This window comes from Xenopus tropicalis, chromosome 4, assembly GCF_000004195.4.
Source record: "Xenopus tropicalis strain Nigerian chromosome 4, UCB_Xtro_10.0, whole genome shotgun sequence".
NCBI classification, from domain to species: domain Eukaryota; kingdom Metazoa; phylum Chordata; class Amphibia; order Anura; family Pipidae; genus Xenopus; species Xenopus tropicalis.
The window spans coordinates 21,590,038-21,610,845 of NC_030680.2; the positions used below are offsets into that span (position 1 = coordinate 21,590,038).

General features: G+C 42.9%; 1 protein-coding gene across 7 annotated transcripts in view; it reads left to right on the top strand.

The window, feature by feature from the left end:
• brsk2 (BR serine/threonine kinase 2) overlaps positions 1–20,808 on the top strand; it is a 69,751-nt gene that overhangs the window by 32,003 nt on the left and 16,940 nt on the right. For all 7 annotated transcript variants that reach the window (XM_004913464.2, XM_004913460.3, XM_004913462.3 and 4 more), the window contains exons 3-13: positions 12,918–13,003; positions 14,316–14,456; positions 15,153–15,269; positions 15,719–15,752; positions 15,833–15,901; positions 17,063–17,209; positions 17,739–17,770; positions 17,941–18,105; positions 19,954–20,051; positions 20,151–20,301; positions 20,621–20,681. In XM_004913464.2, the coding sequence (XP_004913521.1) occupies positions 12,918–13,003; positions 14,316–14,456; positions 15,153–15,269; positions 15,719–15,752; positions 15,833–15,901; positions 17,063–17,209; positions 17,739–17,770; positions 17,941–18,105; positions 19,954–20,051; positions 20,151–20,301; positions 20,621–20,681 (1,101 nt within the window). The remainder of the gene's footprint in view (positions 1–12,917; positions 13,004–14,315; positions 14,457–15,152; positions 15,270–15,718; positions 15,753–15,832; positions 15,902–17,062; positions 17,210–17,738; positions 17,771–17,940; positions 18,106–19,953; positions 20,052–20,150; positions 20,302–20,620; positions 20,682–20,808) is intronic.

Here is a 20,808-nt window from a genome sequence, read left to right on the forward strand (position 1 = left end):
CTCACAGATTAAAAAGGTTGGGGACCTAAGAGAACCCTGGAGTAAGCATCCGCCAGGGCTCCTAGTAATTCAAAGGTTTAGGATTTAGAGGGTCAGACTGCATTTACTATGGCATAATGTAGAGAATAAAGCAGAGGCCTACCCTGCAATGTTGGACTGTATAGAAGCCACTAGAGGGTTATTCAGTAACATGGACTCCATTTTCCTTGGTCTAGAACTATTGCAACCAATCAGACATTAACTTTAGTATTATTGTTTTAACTGTGCAGGGCTGTTCATTTTGAACTATTAATTGGTTGCTATTGTTCACTAGATGGTGGATGTTGTCTGTGTTCATAACTACCATTGTGTTTGTCAAGTTCAGCTGGGATAAGAAACATTTAGGGTTCATTTATCAACATTTACTTGGGTGGTAACTCATAGCAACCAATCAAAGATCAGTTTTTCAGTAAGTGTAAGGTAGAACAACAAAAGCAAACATATGATTGGGTACCATGGCTTACTGCCCAGTTGTTGATAAATGAACCCCACTATACTCACATTCAGAATAATATAGATAACATCCAAATCCAATACTGATAAGTAGTAAAGTGCCTAAGCAATTGGATGAAATGTGAAGCTGTGTTATTATAGTTTTTTTTTTTTATAGGATGGGTCTTAGTATTAATACATGGTGAGTTTTTATGAACCTCGGGGGTCATTGGGCATAAAGCTGATTTCTAAGCCAGGGTTTTGCTCTTTCTGCTTCTTAGGCTTCTCTGTTATGTGTATATTCTTTAAGGCTGCCTCTGCCTGGGGCCCTATCGTGCATGTCACGTCATTGTTTGCTTCTTCTGCCCCCCCCATGTCTCCTCACAGTGCCCCTGTTGCCATGCCTTCATCAATCATGCCTCCTCTGTAGCCTCCCCCAACCTCCGTTTGCCCTGTATCCAACTTGCTTACACCTTTGTCCCCACCTGACTCTGCCCGCTAGAACTCTGTGCGTCTGGCAGAAAATGATGAATGTTTCATCTACATTTGACATGAAGCCAACAGTGCAAGCTCAAACAGGCACTTCAGATTCTATGACTGGATAGGATTAGCTCTTAGCAGAAATTCTTGTCCAGGCTGATAACCTGGTATTTGCAATTGAGAATAATATGTGTAATAAGGGTAGTGTAGCTAGACAACATTTTCAGTCCCCTGCAATAGACGTTACTGGACAACAAAGTAAAAAAGGGCTCATTTAATTCTGGTATAAGCAAGCGCTGGAGCACTAAGGGGCACTTAACCTACTTAACCAGATCCATTTGTACCAAATGAGCGAATCTGGGCCCTATTTAGCCAAATTGGATGATCCTTAAGGTCCCCATACAAGGGCTGATCCGCTCACTTGGCGACCCGTAAGTGGGGATATCGGGAGTTTCCGGGCTAATTATAACAATGGGTATAGGAAAAGTCGGTCCGGGGACCGCATCGGCTCGTTGTAATCCGACTAGATTTTTTATCCTGCCCTATCGAGATCTGCCCAATTTCAGGCCAGATATCTGTTGGGCAGGCCTGTCGGTAGTGCCCATACACGGGCCGATTAGCTGCTGAATCGGTCTAAGGGACCCAACTTTAGTCTTGGGCCAACAATCAATGGGATCTACTGAGATCTGCTGGACGTAGATCACATCAACGCACTGATGCACTTCTCCACAGTATTTTTAAACCTGTTTGATTGATTAATATCTGGCCATTTTTCAGCCAGACCTGTCTGGCGGTACAAAGCTGGCAGCTTTTATGGGACCGTGTATGGCCACCTTTAGGGCCCATCCATGGAGCCCTTGTACTACAGGTAAAGGCAAGGTGCACAGTGCTATCAGGAGTACTTACTCACAGTACCTTGATTCTTCTGGCACTATATCCTTAGGGTGCCAGATGCAAAGAACAAAAATATGACTTTTTTTTTTTAATTTAATAGTTTTTTTTAATGTAAAAGTTTTTTTTAGTTAATAGTTATTGGGAAAATTACTTTTGTTATATTAATTTTAGCAAATTCTGGCCTACACAGTGAAGGAGTCAACATGTCTGTCTCTCCAGTACCTGCTCTCTGCCATTACCAGATCCTTTAGCTCTAGCGATACCCTTGATGGCCATTCCTATCTGCATGGCCATGCCGTCTATTCATTGTGGAGTTTGTGTGTTATAACAGGAGGCTAATGAAGACATGGTGTGTCATAGTTAGTCGGTTTGGTAGCTTGCATTCAAATTGATTGTCTACCACTACATGTGGGGTCAATGCTCAATGAGTCTTTCTAAACAGATTGACATCCGATTCTATTAGGATGAAAAATTCCAGTTGGATAACGACATCGATCTTTGACTGCGAGAGTGGCCATTGGGCCTGGAAGGGCCTTAAATATCTCTAAGCATCTGAGCTGAAGGCAATTTTAATTAGCCAAAAGGGTGGATGGCTAAAACCCCAGTGGAAAAGGGATGCAATATGATTTACATGGATGGAGTGCTGGTGGTTTAAGACCACTAGAATTGGAATGGGACCCTCCTCTGCCCATTGGGGACACCGCTGTGTTGCAGGACAGTGGCACAGAAATTGACTTTCCTAGAAATGAGTGGAACCAACTGTATTACTTCTCTGTGTTGTGCTGTGTTTCCCAGCACCAAAAATATCAGACTGGTCGCCATCTATTTCTGGAGCCGTGTGAGGATTATTTGCTTCTGTGTTATTTCAACCAGGCCCGGAGCAGGAGTGAGTGGTTATGTATGGATTTCATTCAGTGCGTTTCACACGGTTGGTGCGTTTTTTAAGCGAGGAAGCCATGCCCTGTGGAACAAAAGCGGCTGCCAGTGTCTGTCTTTAGTTAGGCACCCTGGAATCTGGCTGTAAACATGCCTTCTGTAATGAGCCACTGCAGGCAGAGTTTTTTTTTTTAATCTAGTAATGAGTTTCTTGGAATGCTACATTAGCCCTATGCAATCAAGTGAAACTGGCACAAAATACTAAAGTGGTTTCGGATGTAAATTAAGATCTTGCAGTAAATCTTAACTCTTAAAAAAGAAGAACTAAGAAATAAAAAAAACCCCCCACAGCAGAACGGAGAGCCCCATTCACTCCCATTGCACTGTGGGTAGTGGCCCCCTTGCCCTATCTCTTATCTCTCTCTACCTCTAGTCTGTGCATCCATCCATTTCTTTCAGTCATTCGCCTATTACCCTGTCATTCCATTTGCCATTCTGTTCTCTACTTCTAGTCCAGTTGTACCCAAATTTAGAGCTGGCACCCCCAGGGTGGGGATGATGGACCTTGGCAGTTAGAGTGGGTCTCAGCCTGAGAGCTGGTTAGAGACAATTTTAGGAAGAAATATTGTTCTTCTAGCTACATCCAGAACCACAAATTGAAGGACGAATGGGGTTAGATTTGGGGCCCAAACCTAGTTCCTGTTGTTATAGCTGATTAACTTACACCCAAATGATTTCCCAGATGTCTAACCTTGTTGTGAGCTAAAGGTGGGACATACAAGGGGGCCTTAAACTGAAAATAATCTGACAATAGTTGTTAGTCTGTTTCTCCATTTCCATCCATCTCACACAACTCTCTTCCTTTCTCATCTGTCCCTTTATCAGAGGAACTTGATGGCCTCCTTGATCTCTATCACCATTCATTTCCTCTATTTTTAAAAGTTCTCTTTCTGCGTCTCCCTCCATTTCACATTTCACCTCCCCAGTTTCCAATCCTTTCCCATACTATCACATAATCAATGTCCCATCGTCTCCCATTTCTACACCCTGCCTTCCTTACCTTCTATAAACTTCTCTCCTTCTTCACTTGGTCCCTCACTATTCTGTCCTTTCATCTTACCCACTCTCTCGCTCAGCCTCCCAATTCCTTCTCTCTCCCTTTTTCCTGTCTCTGCAGTTTTCAGTTCTTCCGCCCCCTCCTATTACTCTCTTTCTTCTCTTTGATGTGTCAGTACAGTAGAAAGTGGATAATTAAAGATTAGGAAATAATCATGCCCTCCTTCTGCATAGTCCCCTCCCGAGGCCAGGCTGATAATGATGCTAATCAGACTGGGGGTGTCTCAGACTTGCCATGTTACAGAACACTGAATTGTAATGTGACATTAGATTTAAAGTGAAAATTAATGGGGGGGTGAATTTGAGTTAGTCCGACGTAAATTGCTTACATTTTATTAATGGGTCACTTTCTCCTCTATAAACTGACATAAAATTCTCAAATAATGTTTGTAAACGTTTATGTGATAAATAAATAACACAGAAAATGAAAAATACAAATTAAGAAAAGGAGAGCATAACGCTCTTTACCTTTATAAATAATGGTAAAACATTATTTTCTGATAGAAAACCCTAAAACCATAAATTCTGACTTTTTACCCCACGTGTTTTCTGTCTGTTTTATTGTAATGTAAAAATGAATTTGTTTCGTACTCCTCCCCACCCCATGTCTCGCAATATTAGCTCTGCAAGCCTGTTCGCTGAGTGTTGGTGAGCCACACAAGGGCTGTGATTGGCTATTTGGTAGCCCAGAGTAGGCTTTTCCCATGCTGTGCTTGGAGTAAAACTGTGTCTCTGTGCTTCCAAAACTCGCCTCCAGGCCAGGAATTTAAAAATAAGCACCTACATTAAAGCCACTGGGAGCAACACCAAAGGGGTCGGTGAGCAGCCGCTGGTCGGGGATCACTGCTCTAAACTGTTATAGTCTGAAGCAATATTTGATGGCTGTTAGATTCGTTTTGTGAGGAGGATGACATATGCCTTTCGGCCAGTGGAACACTTTGCGCTTTCTCCATCTGCATAGAAACACAGAATGATAAGAGTCTGATGTGTTGTCTTCTGCTCCCTGTTTAGTTGCGTAAAGTAGCGATCTGAATCTTAATGTACACAGTTTCCCTTTAATGATAAAAATGTATCATTATGTGAGCAAAAAAGTGTTTCCTTAACATTAAAACATTACATGGATTTTCCATCATTGGTATGGCCAAATGCCGAGGTTTTGGCGGCATCCATGTGATTTGTAGGAATACCAATCCTGAAGGTGCCCATACACACTAAGATCCACTCGCTTGGCGAGGTCACCAAGCGAGCGGATCTTCTCCTGATATCCCCACCTACGGGTGGGTAATATCGGGCTAATTCAGGGGCCTAAACGATCGCATTAGAACGACGGGTATAGGCGTCTGTCAGTTCGGGGACCACATCAACGAGCCGATGCAGTCCCCAATCCGACTAATTTTTAAACCTGTCCGATCGAGATCTGGCCGATTTCAGGCAAGATGTCGATCGGGCAGGCCCGTCGTTAGTGCCCATACACGGGTCGATAAGCTGCCAAATCGGTCTAGGGATGGTTATCGGCAGCTAGAATCGGCCCGTGTATGGGCACCTTAATGCTAGGCTTGACACTTCCCTAACATATAGAATATTGATAAATACACACATTTGCCAGCTGGTTGTGGTTTTGCTATACAAGTTATGTGAGGGGCTTATGGTTTGCCACCTGTATTAATCACTACTTTTGTTCTTGTTGCCCACGCCACCCATTATCTTAAAGGGGACCTGATTATCCCCCAATAGCCAAGTGAAATATGTTTATTTGATAACTGCCACTGGTAACATTGGGACAGTCTTAAACCACAGTACAGAGGGGTTTTGTTTCACTAATTTAGTAACCCATGGCATCCAATTAACTTATATGTCTTCATGCAGCTGACTAAACAAAGCTAATCAGTGATTGGTTGCTATGGGTAACTGCTCAGGTGCAGATTTGCCCACTGTTAGTAAATGTTACCAACTGTCAGTCATAAGCCTATTGTCTAATAAATAAACAAGGATACCTTATTGATAAGGGAACCGAATAAGCCTGAAAGCAATGAATAAGGGAGTAGAATACAATGAAAGGCATAAATTAGGGGCCATAGGATGATACAGAAACAGATTTCTGGGAGAAACAAGAGCAAAAAAAGACTGAGAACAAGGGAATAAGAAAAAAGAGCAGAAATATCATGTTTGTCTATGGCAGGAACACAGGGCATGATAAATATGATGGTCAGCAAGACTAATGCACCATGGAGGTTAGTCATCCACAGTACATCTCCCCGAAATACCTTTTCACCAGCAACAAAGTGAATCCCTGGTGAAAAGCTATAGATGTTGCTTCATTTAACAAAGTTGCGCAAAGTTGCTTGCAGGAGAAAACTTCCTGTGACTTTGGAAAAACAAATTATTGCATATGCCTTTGCCTTCTGGGATTCACTTTGTTGGCATTTCGGAGAGATTAGTTGCCCAGGGTTGCAGAGATTTGTCATGGGCAACTAATCAATCTGTGGGGCATTAGCCTTAGAAGGCTCACAATTGCAGCAGGAGGAGAGAATTTACAAACCATAATCAAAAGAGCAAGGATGGGTTGTGGAACTGCTGGCTTAGGAGAGAGAAAGCTAGAGCTGTTTTTGGGAAGAGGGTTAGGTTAAGTCTCAGTTGCCCTGGGTCTCTTATAGTGACATAGGAAGAGTAAGGAGATTCTCAGTAATACAAAATAGGAGTCAGGCCATTGCAGCCCAAACGTTGGGGGTGGGGCATAAAGCAGGACACCAAGTCATCAACACAGTATAAATTTGTCGGAGTAATCACTGATAATTTTTTTCAGTGGCGGCTAAAGGTACTTACCACTTAAGACAACCCCATGGCCAGCTTTATTTATTGTGTCTGCATTTATACAAAAATCTTCTACCAGAAACCAGCCATGCTGCAATTTAACAGAGATATACAAAGGTCTGGGAAATGGAAGATTATCCTCTGACAGAAGGAGGAGATTATTAGAAAAAAAAAGAAAATATAGAAATGTATTAGGCTGAAACATGAAGGATTTGGTATTAATGAGTTGCAGAACATTTTTATTTCCGATCCATTATTCCTAATAATTGCTAATGACGTAGAGGCTCTATCAAAGGATTTTTGCAAAAGAAGACTCTGTGATTAGTTTATTCGGATGAATGTAACACAGCTCAGTTCAAAGAGAATTTGATGTGCCTGTTCACACTAACAGAACCTATTCATGCAGAGGGCATGCAAAACAATAGATATGCTGAGTAGAAAGTCACGTTTGGCTTTAAAGTTTCCGATTTTCATGGAATTCAAGGTCACCCACTGGGTTTTGAGTCGATGCAGGAGCTGAGCAGGTTCCAACTATGGAACAATTCACCTGTATGTAAAACAGTAGGAATTCTGAGAAGCATGTTGCATCTTTTTTGAAAGAGGGCATGATAGAGTTGCAATAAAGTTACCTAGCATATATGGCTGTCTGAGACTGAAGACATTTGCCCTCTCTGCCAGAAGCCCTTCAGGACTAAGCAATACAGCTAACTATGAGCAATCAGCCCACTTTTCCAAATAGAAAGACAGATTCTTACCTTCTTAATGTCAACCTGCAGGGATACAGCAAAGAGCTACCACAGATAAGGATAAACTTGCTAACCTGACAAATGTAATCCCTTCACTTAGCAACTTTAACAGCTCAACAAGGTACACTTTAACGTCCAAATGCTTCAAAGAGTGTGGCAACAATGTTCTGGTTGTAGGCCTACCTGAGCAGGTTGAAGCACCCAGAAGGTGTCCACTAAGTCCTGGTAGAAGGGGATGTTGACCTTTTGCAAACTCCTACCAGACTGGTAGCAGTTTGAAAAAGGTGGACACCTCCTTTTATAGTTTTGGACTTGGGGAGGTGGGGCCCACCAGAAAACTCAATCAAAGGGCACCAGCAGTCACGCAATTCTGGCCCCCTAGCACTCCGCCGCACAGCCTGCCAGTGAGCTCAGGCCGATGAGGTCCAACAAGACCAGGGCCCACCAGGTTTTTTCACGGTACACTGGCAGTCCAGTCCAACCCTGCCCCTTTAAGAGATAACCTCTAATCTGGGCTCAAGATGAAGAAGAATGATCCCACTGGGTTCTGTGCAGGATTCTTCTTTCTGACACCCAACCCAGGACCCTTCCTGATATACCACTTAAACTATCAGGATTGCGATGCAGCCCTCCAGGCAACCAACTAATACCATATCTTTCACAGCTTTGCAACAGAAGAATATCTGTATTTGTAGGCTGTAGCTACTTCAAATAGAAAGATCCATCAGCAAAAATGTACACAGACTATATACTAACATCAACACAATACTCACTAGAACACAATTCATGGTCTATTTTTTTGGTCAACTCCATAGAGTGGCCTTACTTTTAATGCTACATTGGATTGGTTGGCTGACCTATTCCTTCACCTTCCCTACTAGGCACCCAAGCCCTAGGTGTGAGGGAACAGACACAACATTTTTGTTTCACAACATCTGAAACAAAACTTAATGAAGTCTACTCAGACAGAGCTTAGCATAAAGAGGGATTAGGGTGTGCGGAAAGAAAAGATAATTGGAAAGATTGCTACGGATGAGTCTTACTTCAGTTGCACAGCTGGTCTCAGCTGTTTTTAGTTTAGATGTCAGGATAGAAGCAGAGACTTCATATAGAGCTGCCTTTGCAGAAATCATCAAAGAAAATGGTTATGCAGTACGAGGAACATTCATTACTGGGACTGTATGAATTCATCTGCTGCACAGGAGAATTCAGAGTCTTCTAGAACAAAATATATAGTTTTCTTATAGCTCAACGGCTTGATCTGCAGTCCTGTTGCGCTTGGCCAGTGGAAAATCAGGTCGCACTAATTAGAGGGGGTAGTTCCTTCTACTTCTCTTTGGCTTGTGATCCCCCACATGTACCAACACCTGGCTGCGAACTATTGGAATTAGTAGGACAACAAAACACATAGCTCTGTAAATGAGTAGAAACCCTGAATATGTCAATATGTGGGGCACCCCCAATTGTAAACAAGTGTTGACTGAAACTCCAAAAATGTCACTGTGCTGTGAATGTCCAAGCTTGAGGCACCTGGGATTAGAGTAAGGTGGTGGTGAGGCACTCTGTTAGTCTTTTTTTCTCTTACCATTTTTTCTTTTTTTCCTGGGGCCTGGGGAAAAAATGTACTGGGGGATTCTTAACATTTTGGCACCCCCAGTAAAAAAAGCCTTTCCTTGGCCTTTAAAATGACAACAATGACCAACCATCTTGCTCTGTGTGACACCAGCCTAGATTTGCTTCTATCTTGCTAAAGCTGCAATGGCTAAAGGGGAAACTTTATGGGGTTTATTCCCTCCCTGAACTAGACACAAAACAAGAATTGCCCATCCTTGTGTTTTTATTGGATTACCGTTGTCTGTAATTGCAGGTGATTGGGGCAATTTGAGGCATTTTGGCACCATTCTTGGAATGAAAAAAAAAACAAAGGCAAAGCTCAAATTCTTTACATTTGTCATAGGCCTACCCACACTCAAAACTCAAAAAAACACATGATTTGAATAAATCATTAGCAAAATAATGTAATTTTTCTGTATTTTCTACATCATGAAAGATTAAATAATTAAGAAACGACCATGTTTATTTGGGATTCATTCCCTTTCATTTACCAGCATTCATCCTTTTTTCCCCTTGTATGTTATGCAAGATACCCCTGCTGTAAATGATATGACTATTATATTTCTAATATCCTTTCTTATTTTCACAAGGGGATACACTTATCATTTGTCTCTTGTAGCTGAACAAATAGAATTGTGTTTAGAAATACAAGTCTGGTTTTGTATGGAGGTTTCGCAGCTTGTGGCCATTGACTCTCCTACAGGTCAAGGAATTCTGAAGGCACTTCTGGTTTTAGGGATGTTCAGCCTGGAACCCTTAAGCTGATAATTATTATTAACATTTATTTAGAAAGCGCCAACATTTTTCGCAGCGCTGTTCAATAAGTGGGTTTCATACATTGGACATACAGAGTAACTTATAAAGCAATCAATATAATGAACTACAATTGTGAGTAGGGGCATTACTTCAGAACTGAAGTGGCTTCAAGAACTGCCTGACATACTTGGGCTCTCAAGAGGCCCTGGGGATGGACAGGATAGTTTAGCAGAATATAGTTTAAACTTTCTCTAGGGGTGCTCTATAGCAACTATAGGGGCGGCAGAGCCGTACTCTCAAGGGCTTGCAAAGAGAGGGGCCCAATAACAACATTTAACCCCCATGAGCATGCAGTCTTGCTAGCCACTGTTCTTTACCTGCATTTACATCTTGCAGTAATACACAGTGGATTGGGGGACAAAAGTGCGGGGCCAACTGTAGTGTGTAAAGGGGGGAGCCTAGATATGCACAGCACTGGTGAAGAAAGGTTAGGGGCACCAACCCCCAGGTGGGGAAGGGGCATGTGGATCAATACTTATACCCTTGCTCTGACTATATGGGGAGTTTTAGCTGGTAAGCTACATAGGTGCAGAGACCCCTACCCAGCAGTTTTGTATTTCTTCGCTGCTCTCCATTGTACCCAGACCATACCCCATTGTAGCCCTGGGTGAGGGTAACTAAGCTGTTACTGTCAGTGACCAGACGAGGGTGGTAGAAAATAAGGAGATTCACGAAGAATCCATGTAAATTGACAGGTCTGCCTTTGGCCAGTAAATGGAACTATTTTTTAAGCTGTAGTATAGCTTTAGTATATAGCCGCCTTCAAATCACTGGGCACCCCTTGTCAAGTGACACATTTAAGGTCTCATTTACAAAAAAGAGAAGTAAAGAACCATCTTTTTTTTTGGACTTTGGCTTGTTGCAATGATCTCTTAACACTGAGCCAAAACTCATTGCTCTCCCAGAATGGTGTCACTTGGATTCATCTGGTCGCCAAGTAGATAAAATCACAACAATGGCATTTTCAGGATTTTTGGAGATAAGGTTTCAACCAGGTTTGTCTTCTGTTCTATTCTTAATTATTTAAAAATCCAATTCCCTTTGTAAAGCAAAGAAGCCGATGACATGTATTTATTGAGGTTGATGAATTACAGGCAAGTATTGTATGGACTGGCAGCGGGGAACAAAGGCTTGGGTAGACTGGAGTGTTAAGGCAACAGTGAGTGTGTTACATGTGTGTGTATTAGGTTGTGGATATCAGACATCATAACCAAGGGTTTTGTATGCACTTAAGCTTGTTTATCAGTAATTCCCAACCAGTGGCTCTCATCAACCACTTTGATGTTGTACCCAGTTGTCTCAAAGTAGTTACCAGTTTTATATTTCTGGCTTGGAGGCAAGTTTTGGAAGCACAGAGAGACAGTTTTACTCCAAGCAGAGCCTCCAACATGGGGCTTCCAAATAGCCAATTACAGCCTTTATTTAGCTTTTGAGAGCTAAGCTTAGGGGTTGTCGCAAATTATCAGACCCCATACATGTAGTTATTGTGGCTGGTAATTGAATTCTGCATCCCACAACAGATTAAATGCTGAATTTACCTTTGCTTAACTCTTGCTTTCTGTTGTGACAACCACCTCCACTTTTCTCCTTGCTAGTGGTATGAACCATGGCCCAAACCCTGCCAAGTAATTAGTATTGATTAAAATAACCCTTATGCTCCAGTAAGAGGATAAATCAAAATATATAAGTCAGTAAATCACAGTTTTATTAGGTGTTTCTACAGCAGGGCAGCCTGTGCCCCCATAAGGACCTGTCCCTTGGGCCAAGATTTTTTTTCAATAGAATTGCAATGGAAATATTTTGTGATCTCCCTCTAATGGGATTATATCATGTGTATGAGGGTAAGCGCCTAAGAAAGCAAAGGTATGTTATATGGCCAATGTATCCGGTCACCTGACTATCCAGTATCTCATTTCATTGTCAAGGGTTTTTAAATGAAGTTGGTCCTCTCTATGCTCCTATAACAGCCTCTACTCTTCTAGGGAGGCTTTCGTCTAGGACAGGGATCCCCAACCTTTTATACCCATGAGCCACATTCAATTGGAAAAAGTGTTGGGGAGCAACACAAGCATGATGAAAGGTTCTTGGGGGTGCAAATAAGAGCTATAATTGGCTACTTAATAGCCCCTATGTTGACTGGCAGCCTACAGGAGGCTCTGTTTGGCATTATACTAGGTTTTTATGCACCAAAACTTGCCTCCTTACCAGAAATACAAAAATGGGCACCTACTTTGAGGCCACTGGGAGCAACATCCAAGGGGTTGGGGATCACTGGTCTAGGTGGTGGAACATTGTTAATGGGATTTACTTCAGTTCAGCCACAAGAGCATTCATGAGCTTGGGCACAGATTTTGGGCATTAGGTCTGGATTTCAGCTGGAATTCCAGTTCATCCCACAGGTGTCCATTTGGGCTGAGGTCAGGACTCTGCACAGGCTCATCATGTTCTTCCATTTCAGTCTCAGCAAACCATTCTTTAAAGACATTTTTGTGCTTGACAGGATGATTGTGCTGAAACAAGAAATCTCCTTCCCTAAACTATTGCTACAAAATAGGGAGCCCAGAAGGTTACAGCAAGGTGTGATTTCTACATGTTGGGGACATTTATCAAATGATGAACAGACAGTCCCTAATGTTCGACAGAGGACAACTTCACAGCTTTGCATTATAGGACTTTCCAGCTATGGGATGTCTGTCCACCCTTTGATAAAAAGACAGCTGGCACCTTTTACCCGTAAGATTTCCAATGTTTGTGCTGTGCAATGTGTATGTGCAAAACACATTTTGTGCCTCAAGTTCTCAGCTCATGACTGCACAGTAGCTTTATCTTGGCCAGAAAAGTGAAAGAGTGGAGATTGTGAAGAATGTTCCTTTTTGCTCAGATAAATATTCCGCTAGTCCCCTTTAAAGGGCACACTGTGCAACAGCAAAGGACGTTAAATAAATTGACTGAGCCACCAATTACCCTTCTCTACCCAAGCACGGCATCCCTTTTCAGTTCCTTAAAGCCTATTGCCTGCTTCCCAGCTCATATTTAATTAGCAGGGTACGTAGAACGTGAACAGAAGCTAACCTTTGTTTCTCTTGTTAACAGGTGGAGCGTGAGATTGCTATACTGAAACTAATTGAACATCCACACGTCTTAAAGTTGCACGATGTCTATGAAAACAAGAAATACCTGTGGGTATACTATTGCACTGTGATTTTACTACAGCTCCTCCCTACTCTTCTTTAATGTAATTGCTTCCCTTCTCACCACTTTAAGGTCACATACCACCAGGTCTGGACTGGGATTCAAAATAGGCCCAGGAATTTCGAGTACACAGAGCCCATACAGCGCACCCACTGGATCTAGTGCATGGACCGAAGTGGCCATGTCTATCTAATCCTTTAGTATTGTTTGCTTTGCAGTAGACAGCAATTCCAATTCAATCTTTTTTAAAAGCATTTCATTTACATTGGCTCTAACCCAGAAGGCAGCAACATTTCAGACCACTTTGTATTCTAGCTTACAGCAGCCCCTCTGGCATTTGCCAGATTCCACAGATTGCCAGTCCTGGCCTGCATGTTGCTCTGGACCCAAACAACCCCTCACCAGCCCACTAAATAGTAACTTTCTATGGCATCTTACAGCAACCCCTTTGGCAGTTGCCAGAACCTACAGATTGCCAGTCCGGCCTCCCTACCACCTCTTGCGATTCCTATTCAATTTAATGGGAGTCCAGGCACTTTTCAGACCAGAAATGCTCCAGATAAATGGGAGCTGCACAGGGCAGTAGGTGGAGCTTTTCAACAGGCTGAAATGTGCTGGGCCAAAAAGTATTATTATTAACATTTATTTATAAAGCGCCAACATATTCTGCAGCGCTGTACAATAAGTTCCACAAGTTTCCATAGGTTTTATAGTCATCCATTTCCCCTGTAGTAGAGGTTTCAAAACTGTGGAGCTACCCTTCTCCAGATGGGCCATAGCAGTGTTTGGGGTGGGGATACAGCTTGAAGGTAAATCAAGGTACAATTTGAGGGTGAACACATATACAATGTCCTATATATTCAGGGAAGCCCAGGCTGAAGACTTATTTGCAATTCTAAATTCTTGGAACTATAGCCAGATGACCCATATGACCATGTTTTTCCTTTATTTACAATATAATTTATCATTAGGTGAGCGGGGGCCCTGCCTGAATGTTGGACACCAAAAGATGCTTCATCCCAAAAAATCCTCTTAGTTATCAGTATCCCTGGTTCTCTCCTTGACATTTTTATTTTATTTGCTTTTGACACCTTTATTACCTCTTCTGCATATTCACTTCTGTGCCTTGCCCAAGCCTCCCATTTTCTTATCATGATGCTAAAATGCCCTTCTCTATACAACTTTCCAAGGGCAGATGTGTCCTTTCATGCTGATTCTGTTTGTTCTCCATTTGTTCCTGCTGACTCTTTTCTCTATAAAGACTTGCTCTTCATTCTCTGAGCTGTTTTCTAATTCTAGATACCTAGTCCTGGAACATGTATCTGGGGGAGAACTGTTTGATTATCTTGTGAAGAAAGGACGCCTCACACCAAAGGAAGCCCGCAAGTTCTTCAGGCAAATCATCTCAGCACTTGACTTCTGCCACAGTCACTCCATCTGGTGAGCCTTAGGTCCAGGGTGTTTATCCTAGGTCTGAATGCCCAGTTTGGAGATTGGTCATGCTAATGCAAGGAGCAGGTTTGCAGCACATTGAAGGAATGATGTGACTATGTAATGGGCAGTTGATTGCAGACTATAGACCCTCTTTCCAAAAGTTATAAGATAAAGTAGCTTGTTTATTAACACAAGTACAATGTGCTATTTCAAGCACAAGTTGCCATGTTTTGTTTTCTCATGCCAGCAATCACGGCCTTGACTTGGTGATGCACCTGGCACAATTGCAGCTGATTCACTGAAATACGCACACTTGTACATGCACAACTTTAGCATGGATGAGACACAGTAACTCTGCAGCTGGGATGTCATCAAATCAAGTGCTCGGCGGCCAGTGTGTGCGCAATTCTTTAGGGGCAAGTAAACTACATCCATTGGTGCAGGCTGCTGTGGGAACCCTGGAGCTACCACCATCTTTAAGATCAGGGTAGCTCCAGGGTTTCCCTGCATAAATAGACACACTTGCGCTCAATTCGAAACAGGAGGCATTATGGAGGTAGTGGCACAAAGTTGATATAGGCCATTAGAAGATAGGCCATTATAAGTTATAATGGGAACATTTTCAGGTCTAGATACATGTGCGTTGGGGGGGGGGAAGCGTTTTTCAAACGGATCTCTCATCTTCTCTCATCTACATTTCAGCCACAGGGATCTGAAGCCAGAAAACCTCCTTTTGGATGAGAAGAATAATATCCGTATTGCAGATTTTGGGATGGCCTCTCTGCAGGTTGGGGACAGCCTGTTGGAGACCAGCTGTGGGTAGGTTTCATGAGCATAAGGCAGAACTTCATTATTTATGGTTTAAACATTGGTTAATCAGTGCAGTAAGCACATTCTCGTGTGTTGAGCCCTTGGCCCTAAAGGGTGTTGACCTGTATTATATGTGGAACTCTTTTCCTGGAAAGTAAACTAAAGTATCATATGTTTTATATGTAAATGGCTTACATGATAGGATATGTAGCGAGCAATGTACCTCCTGTTGTAAAATATAAGGACATTATAACGAGGAGTTCTATAATCATATAAAAGCATGAGGCCGAAGGCACAATATAAGCATATAATTTACAGGATAAGTGTGGTTTTGTGTATTATATTGTTAGAATATATATATATAGATAAGAATAGGGTCAGGATTGCACATACCCAGAAAGAAACCTGCTAAACTCCATATAACCATATACCTTCTCTTCTTTTTTCTTACAATTCAGTTCCCCCCATTATGCCTGCCCAGAAGTGATTAGGGTAAGTCACCCTCATTCCTGCCTTTCTGCCGGGTGAACAGTTTAGCAGAGCTCACACTTATTTTTGTATGTTTTACACAGGGAGAGAAATACGATGGGAGGAAAGCAGATATATGGAGCTGTGGAGTCATATTATTTGCTCTGCTTGTGGTAAGTGCTACACTAAGTAGCTTTAATGCTTCAGGACTAATTGCATGCCATCTGCTGGTTGAACCTACAAATGAATTCCAATGGAACCCTGGGCCTCCTAGACGCGGCTTCGTAGGGACCCATCAGAGAACCTGATATACAGTGCCTATTGCAACTATTAGATGTACTATAAAGCACCATAGGTTTTGCATAGGTTAGTTGATGACATAAAAACGCCTAAATGGAATTGGTGAGGCATTTTCAGCACTTGTTGTGCTAACAAGCAAAACAAATAATTGTAGGCAATCCATATACGTATTCCACACTATTTCCCTTTAAGCATTCAGCAGACTTATTGACTGGCAGTATCCTATTCATTGTGATGTGACTATATGGATACGTGTTTTTTCCATAAACCTAATGGAACCCACAGTCTTAGACTTACAGGAATGTATTCTTGTTTCCAGCTGGCTGAACTTATCTAACCTGTAAAAATTTCAGATCTGCCTTATTATTTACCATTACCTGCCCTGGAATTAGGGATGCACCAAATCCAGGATTCAGTTTGGTATTTGGCCAGGATTCGGCCTTTTTCGTCAGAATTCAGTAAAATCCATGGTCCTAGCCGAAACGAATCCGAATCCTAAAAATCACATGAATTTTTATCATGTTAACATGGAAGTGGAAAATGTTTTGCCGCGCGCTTCGCATTTAACCCTTCCATGCTTGCTGTAGTTGTGTAATTCCAAGACTGATAATTTATATAGTATAAGTGAAGTTTATTATGCTTGACCAACCCGATAAAAATAAATGTGGAATTATTTCTTAGGATAGCAGGTCCCCTTTAATAACACACAACTTCCCTGTACAAATAAATTGTTCAAGTAAATATTCAATCTATAGCAATGCTTATTTTCTTTAGCCTAATTCGGAATCCCCCCCTGGGTAAGTGAACTCAGTTAAGTGCAGTACTTACCAAGGAGTAGAGGTCTGACTGTTTGTATGTGCTGCTCCTGGGAATTTGCCCCAAAATAGGGTACAGAACATTCCTTGCAGTTGTTTCTGGGTGCAGTTCACAGCAATGGTGGGCACAAGGCAGGTGGTAATGACAGGGCTCCCTTTGTACACTGTACTCACTGTGGCTTCCTAACTTGACTTTGCTATTGTTTATTTGGGGTGTAGGGTGCCCTCCCATTTGATGATGATAACTTACGGCAACTTCTAGAGAAGGTGAAGCGAGGGGTCTTCCACATGCCGCACTTTATTCCCCCTGACTGTCAGAACCTTTTATGTGGAATGATTGAGGTGGATCCCACGAAACGACTCACGGTGAGAATAAGGGTGTGCAGAGCAGTAATGTTGGGTGGGGGGACAGACAGTGGGTTTGCATTTGGGTGCTAGGGTGGGGGGTTACAAAATAAAGAACTATGGGGAAGTCCTGCTAGTAACTAGTTCACTCAGTAAACTTGTTCCTGGTCCTGATGTTGCTGGACTACAGCTCCTAGCATGCTTTAACCTTGGATATGTTAATGAATGCTGGGATTATTAGTAGGCCAGCAGCATTTGAGCACATAGTGATTGAGCAGCAGTGTTAGATCCCCTGGGGAAAATAAGAATACATATAACTCCACTTGAATGTAGGTCCAGATGGAGTCAAAATAGATCCTGGCATTTTAACTACACAGATGCCCAAACACCCCCCCCCAAGCCCAATAAATAGTGACTGTCTATGGCATCTTACAATCTTACAGCAGCCCCTCTGGCATTTGCCAGAATCCACAGGTTGCCAGTCCAGGCCTTTTTGAGTGTAGCGGTGTGACAATTGATTGTGAAAGTATTGCATTTTTCTCTCTTGCAGTTAGAAGCCATACAGAAGCACACTTGGTACATGTAAGTATTCTAATCAGCCCCAGTGATAGCTACATTGTCATGGAATAACTTTGTGTCTGTCTGAAGCTGTAACACAGTGGTACATGTGTGTTCATGATATTGTTGAAACTTTTGCATATAGTTATGTGTAGGAAGTACGGTGACAAAGTTGTACATATACTGTTTCACAGCGGAGGGAAAAATGAGCCGGAGCCGGAGCAGGCCGTTCCTAGGAAGGTACAGGTAGGATCGTTGCCATCACTCGAGGATGTGGACCCTGATGTACTGGAGAGCATGCACTCGTTGGGCTGCTTCCGAGACCGCAACAAACTGCTGCAGGACCTGCTATCTGAGGAGTACGAACACAGAACTTGGAAAACTCGCGCCATTAGACCTGGGGGATTCAGCACATGTTGGGAGGGGTGTATGGGGCAGTAATAATGGTCATGAGAATGAGACAGAGCAAGAGAGTAAATGGAGCAGTATGGAGCCATTAGGGATTGGGTTATACTGAGTAATGAAAGGTATTATGGTCAGGCTAAGTGCTGCTTACACAGTGTGGGGTGAGGTGATGGTGATGAAGTAATAAGCAATAAAAGAGAATTATGGGAGGTATATGGTGGAGTGCAAGGGAGTGATACCATAGAGGAAGCATAGTGACAGGCTAAATGGCCCAATAATGAAGGGAGGGGATAATGAACTAGTGGAATAAGTGGAAGAAATTATTATCGTTATTATTATTTATACTGCTATAACAGATTCCAGTGCCTTACAGAGACTATCCATCTCTCCCATTAGCCCCTGCCCCAGTGGAGCTTACAATCTAATACATCATACTATGGGCAGTTTTATCAGGAGCCAATTAATCTGCAAGGAGCTATATAGTACAGAGGTGTGAAATTATATAGAACAATAAAAGGGTTCCCTGGGACACTGTATAATATTAGTTATAATAAAATACAGTGAACAATAAGATGGGTTTTGGGGAGGAGCTGCAGGGGGCAAGGATGGGGAGTTGGCAACAGTTATATTGCAAGGATTGATAATCCAATGCATAATTAAAGGTAGACACTGTGTGAAGACCTATAATGGAATTAAGGTGTTTGCCACAGTAGGGGTGCCATAGGGAACATACAGACTTTGGTCTCCAAAAGAACAAAATGACATTATATTGAGCACAGCAGGCATAGGGGCACATATACTAATCCACGAATCCGAATCCGAAAAATTTTCGACTTTTTCGTATTTTTTGTGATTTTTTCGTAGCCGTTACGACTTGCGCGAATTGTCGCGACTTTTTCGTAGCCGTTACGATTTGCTCGTATATTGTTGCGACTTTTCCGGATTGAGCACTCGTAAACGGCAGGCAAACCTTTCAGACTTTGCATGATTTTGGAAGCCTCCCATAGGACTCAATGGCACTCTGCAGCTCCAACCTGGCCCAAGGAAAGTCTCCCATAGGGCTCAATGGCACTCTGCAGCTCCAACCTGGCCCAAGGAAAGTCTCCCATAGGGCTCAATGGCACTCTGCAGCTCCAACCCGGCCCAAGGAAAGTCTCCCATAGGGCTCAATGGCACTCTGCAGCTCTAACCCGGCCCAAGGAAAGTCTCCCATAGGGCTCAATGGCACTCTGCAGCTCCAACCCGGCCCAAGGAAAGTCTCCCATAGGGCTCAATGGCACTCTGCAGCTCCAACCCGGCCCAAGGAAAGTCTCCCATAGGGCTCAATGGCACTCTGCAGCTCTAACCCGGCCCAAGGAAAGTCTCCCATAGGGCTCAATGGCACTCTGCAGCTCCAACCCGGCCCAAGGAAAGCCTCCCATAGGGCTCAATGGCACTCTGCAGCTCCAACCCGGCCCAAGGAAAGTCTCCCATAGGGCTCAATGGCACTCTGCAGCTCCAACCCGGCCCAAGGAAAGTCTCCCATAGGGCTCAATGGCACTCTGCGCAAGTCGTAACGCTACAAAAAAGTTACGACAATTTACGAAAAAGTCGTAACGGCTACGAAAATGTTGCAACAATTTACGAAAAAATCGCAAAATACTGATCATTACGAAAAAAACGCATTCGGGCCCTTTTCGGACGTTCGAGGATTAGTAAATGTGCCCCATAGTTTTATGGTCAGTTTTTAGGAAAAAGCAGTAGGTAAAAAGGCAGGAGATTAAAGAAGCCGCAAACCAATAATTCTTTACCCTTTTCTTCAGGGAAAATCAGGAAAAGATGATTTATTTCTTGTTGCTGGATCGGAAAGAAAGATACCCCAGCCAAGAAGATGAAGATTTGCCCCCTAGAGTGGATATTGGTAAAGATGAAAAGTCTGGCACTTCCATTTCATTGTGCATCACATTTCAGTCTTTTCCTTCAGTTACTCATCTGTCCATTGCATGTCTCCTTTTATTAGACCCCCCCAGGAAAAGAGTGGACTCGCCCATGCTGACCCGCCATGGAAAGAGGAGACCGGAAAGAAAGTCCATGGAGGTTCTGAGTGGGACAGATGGAGGATCTCCTGTGCCAGCAAGGAGGGCTATTGAGATGGCACAGCATGGACAGAGGTAAAGAATATGTAGAAATGATACATAGGCTGTTGTGCCAGCCTAGAGGCATGGGAACCCTTTGGCAGTGAAGATCTTTGCTTCCTGAAGCCCTTTCTCATGAATGTTTGCCACAACAACCACACACTATACCAGGGAATGGAAGACTTATGTTGCAAAACTACAGCTCTACTGGCTTAACTGGAGCAGGGGTTGTAGTTCTGCAGTAACTGGAGTACTGAAAGCTAGTACCTATCCCTGCAGTCGGTTTTTTTTTTAATTGTTTTTTATCTCATCATATCCTAACAATGTCATATATACACTGTCTGCTCTACTTCAGGTCACGTTCTATCAGCGGTGCTTCTTCTGGACTTTCTACCAGTCCGATCAGCAGTCCCAGGGTGAGTATCCCCTCCTCCACGAACCCCCGTGCCATATTCTATGCAACCAGTCTTTCGTCTGACTGTCCCTGTGCCGTTGCCATTAGCTCATTATTAGCCATGTGTGTATATCGACACGAGCTCTGTA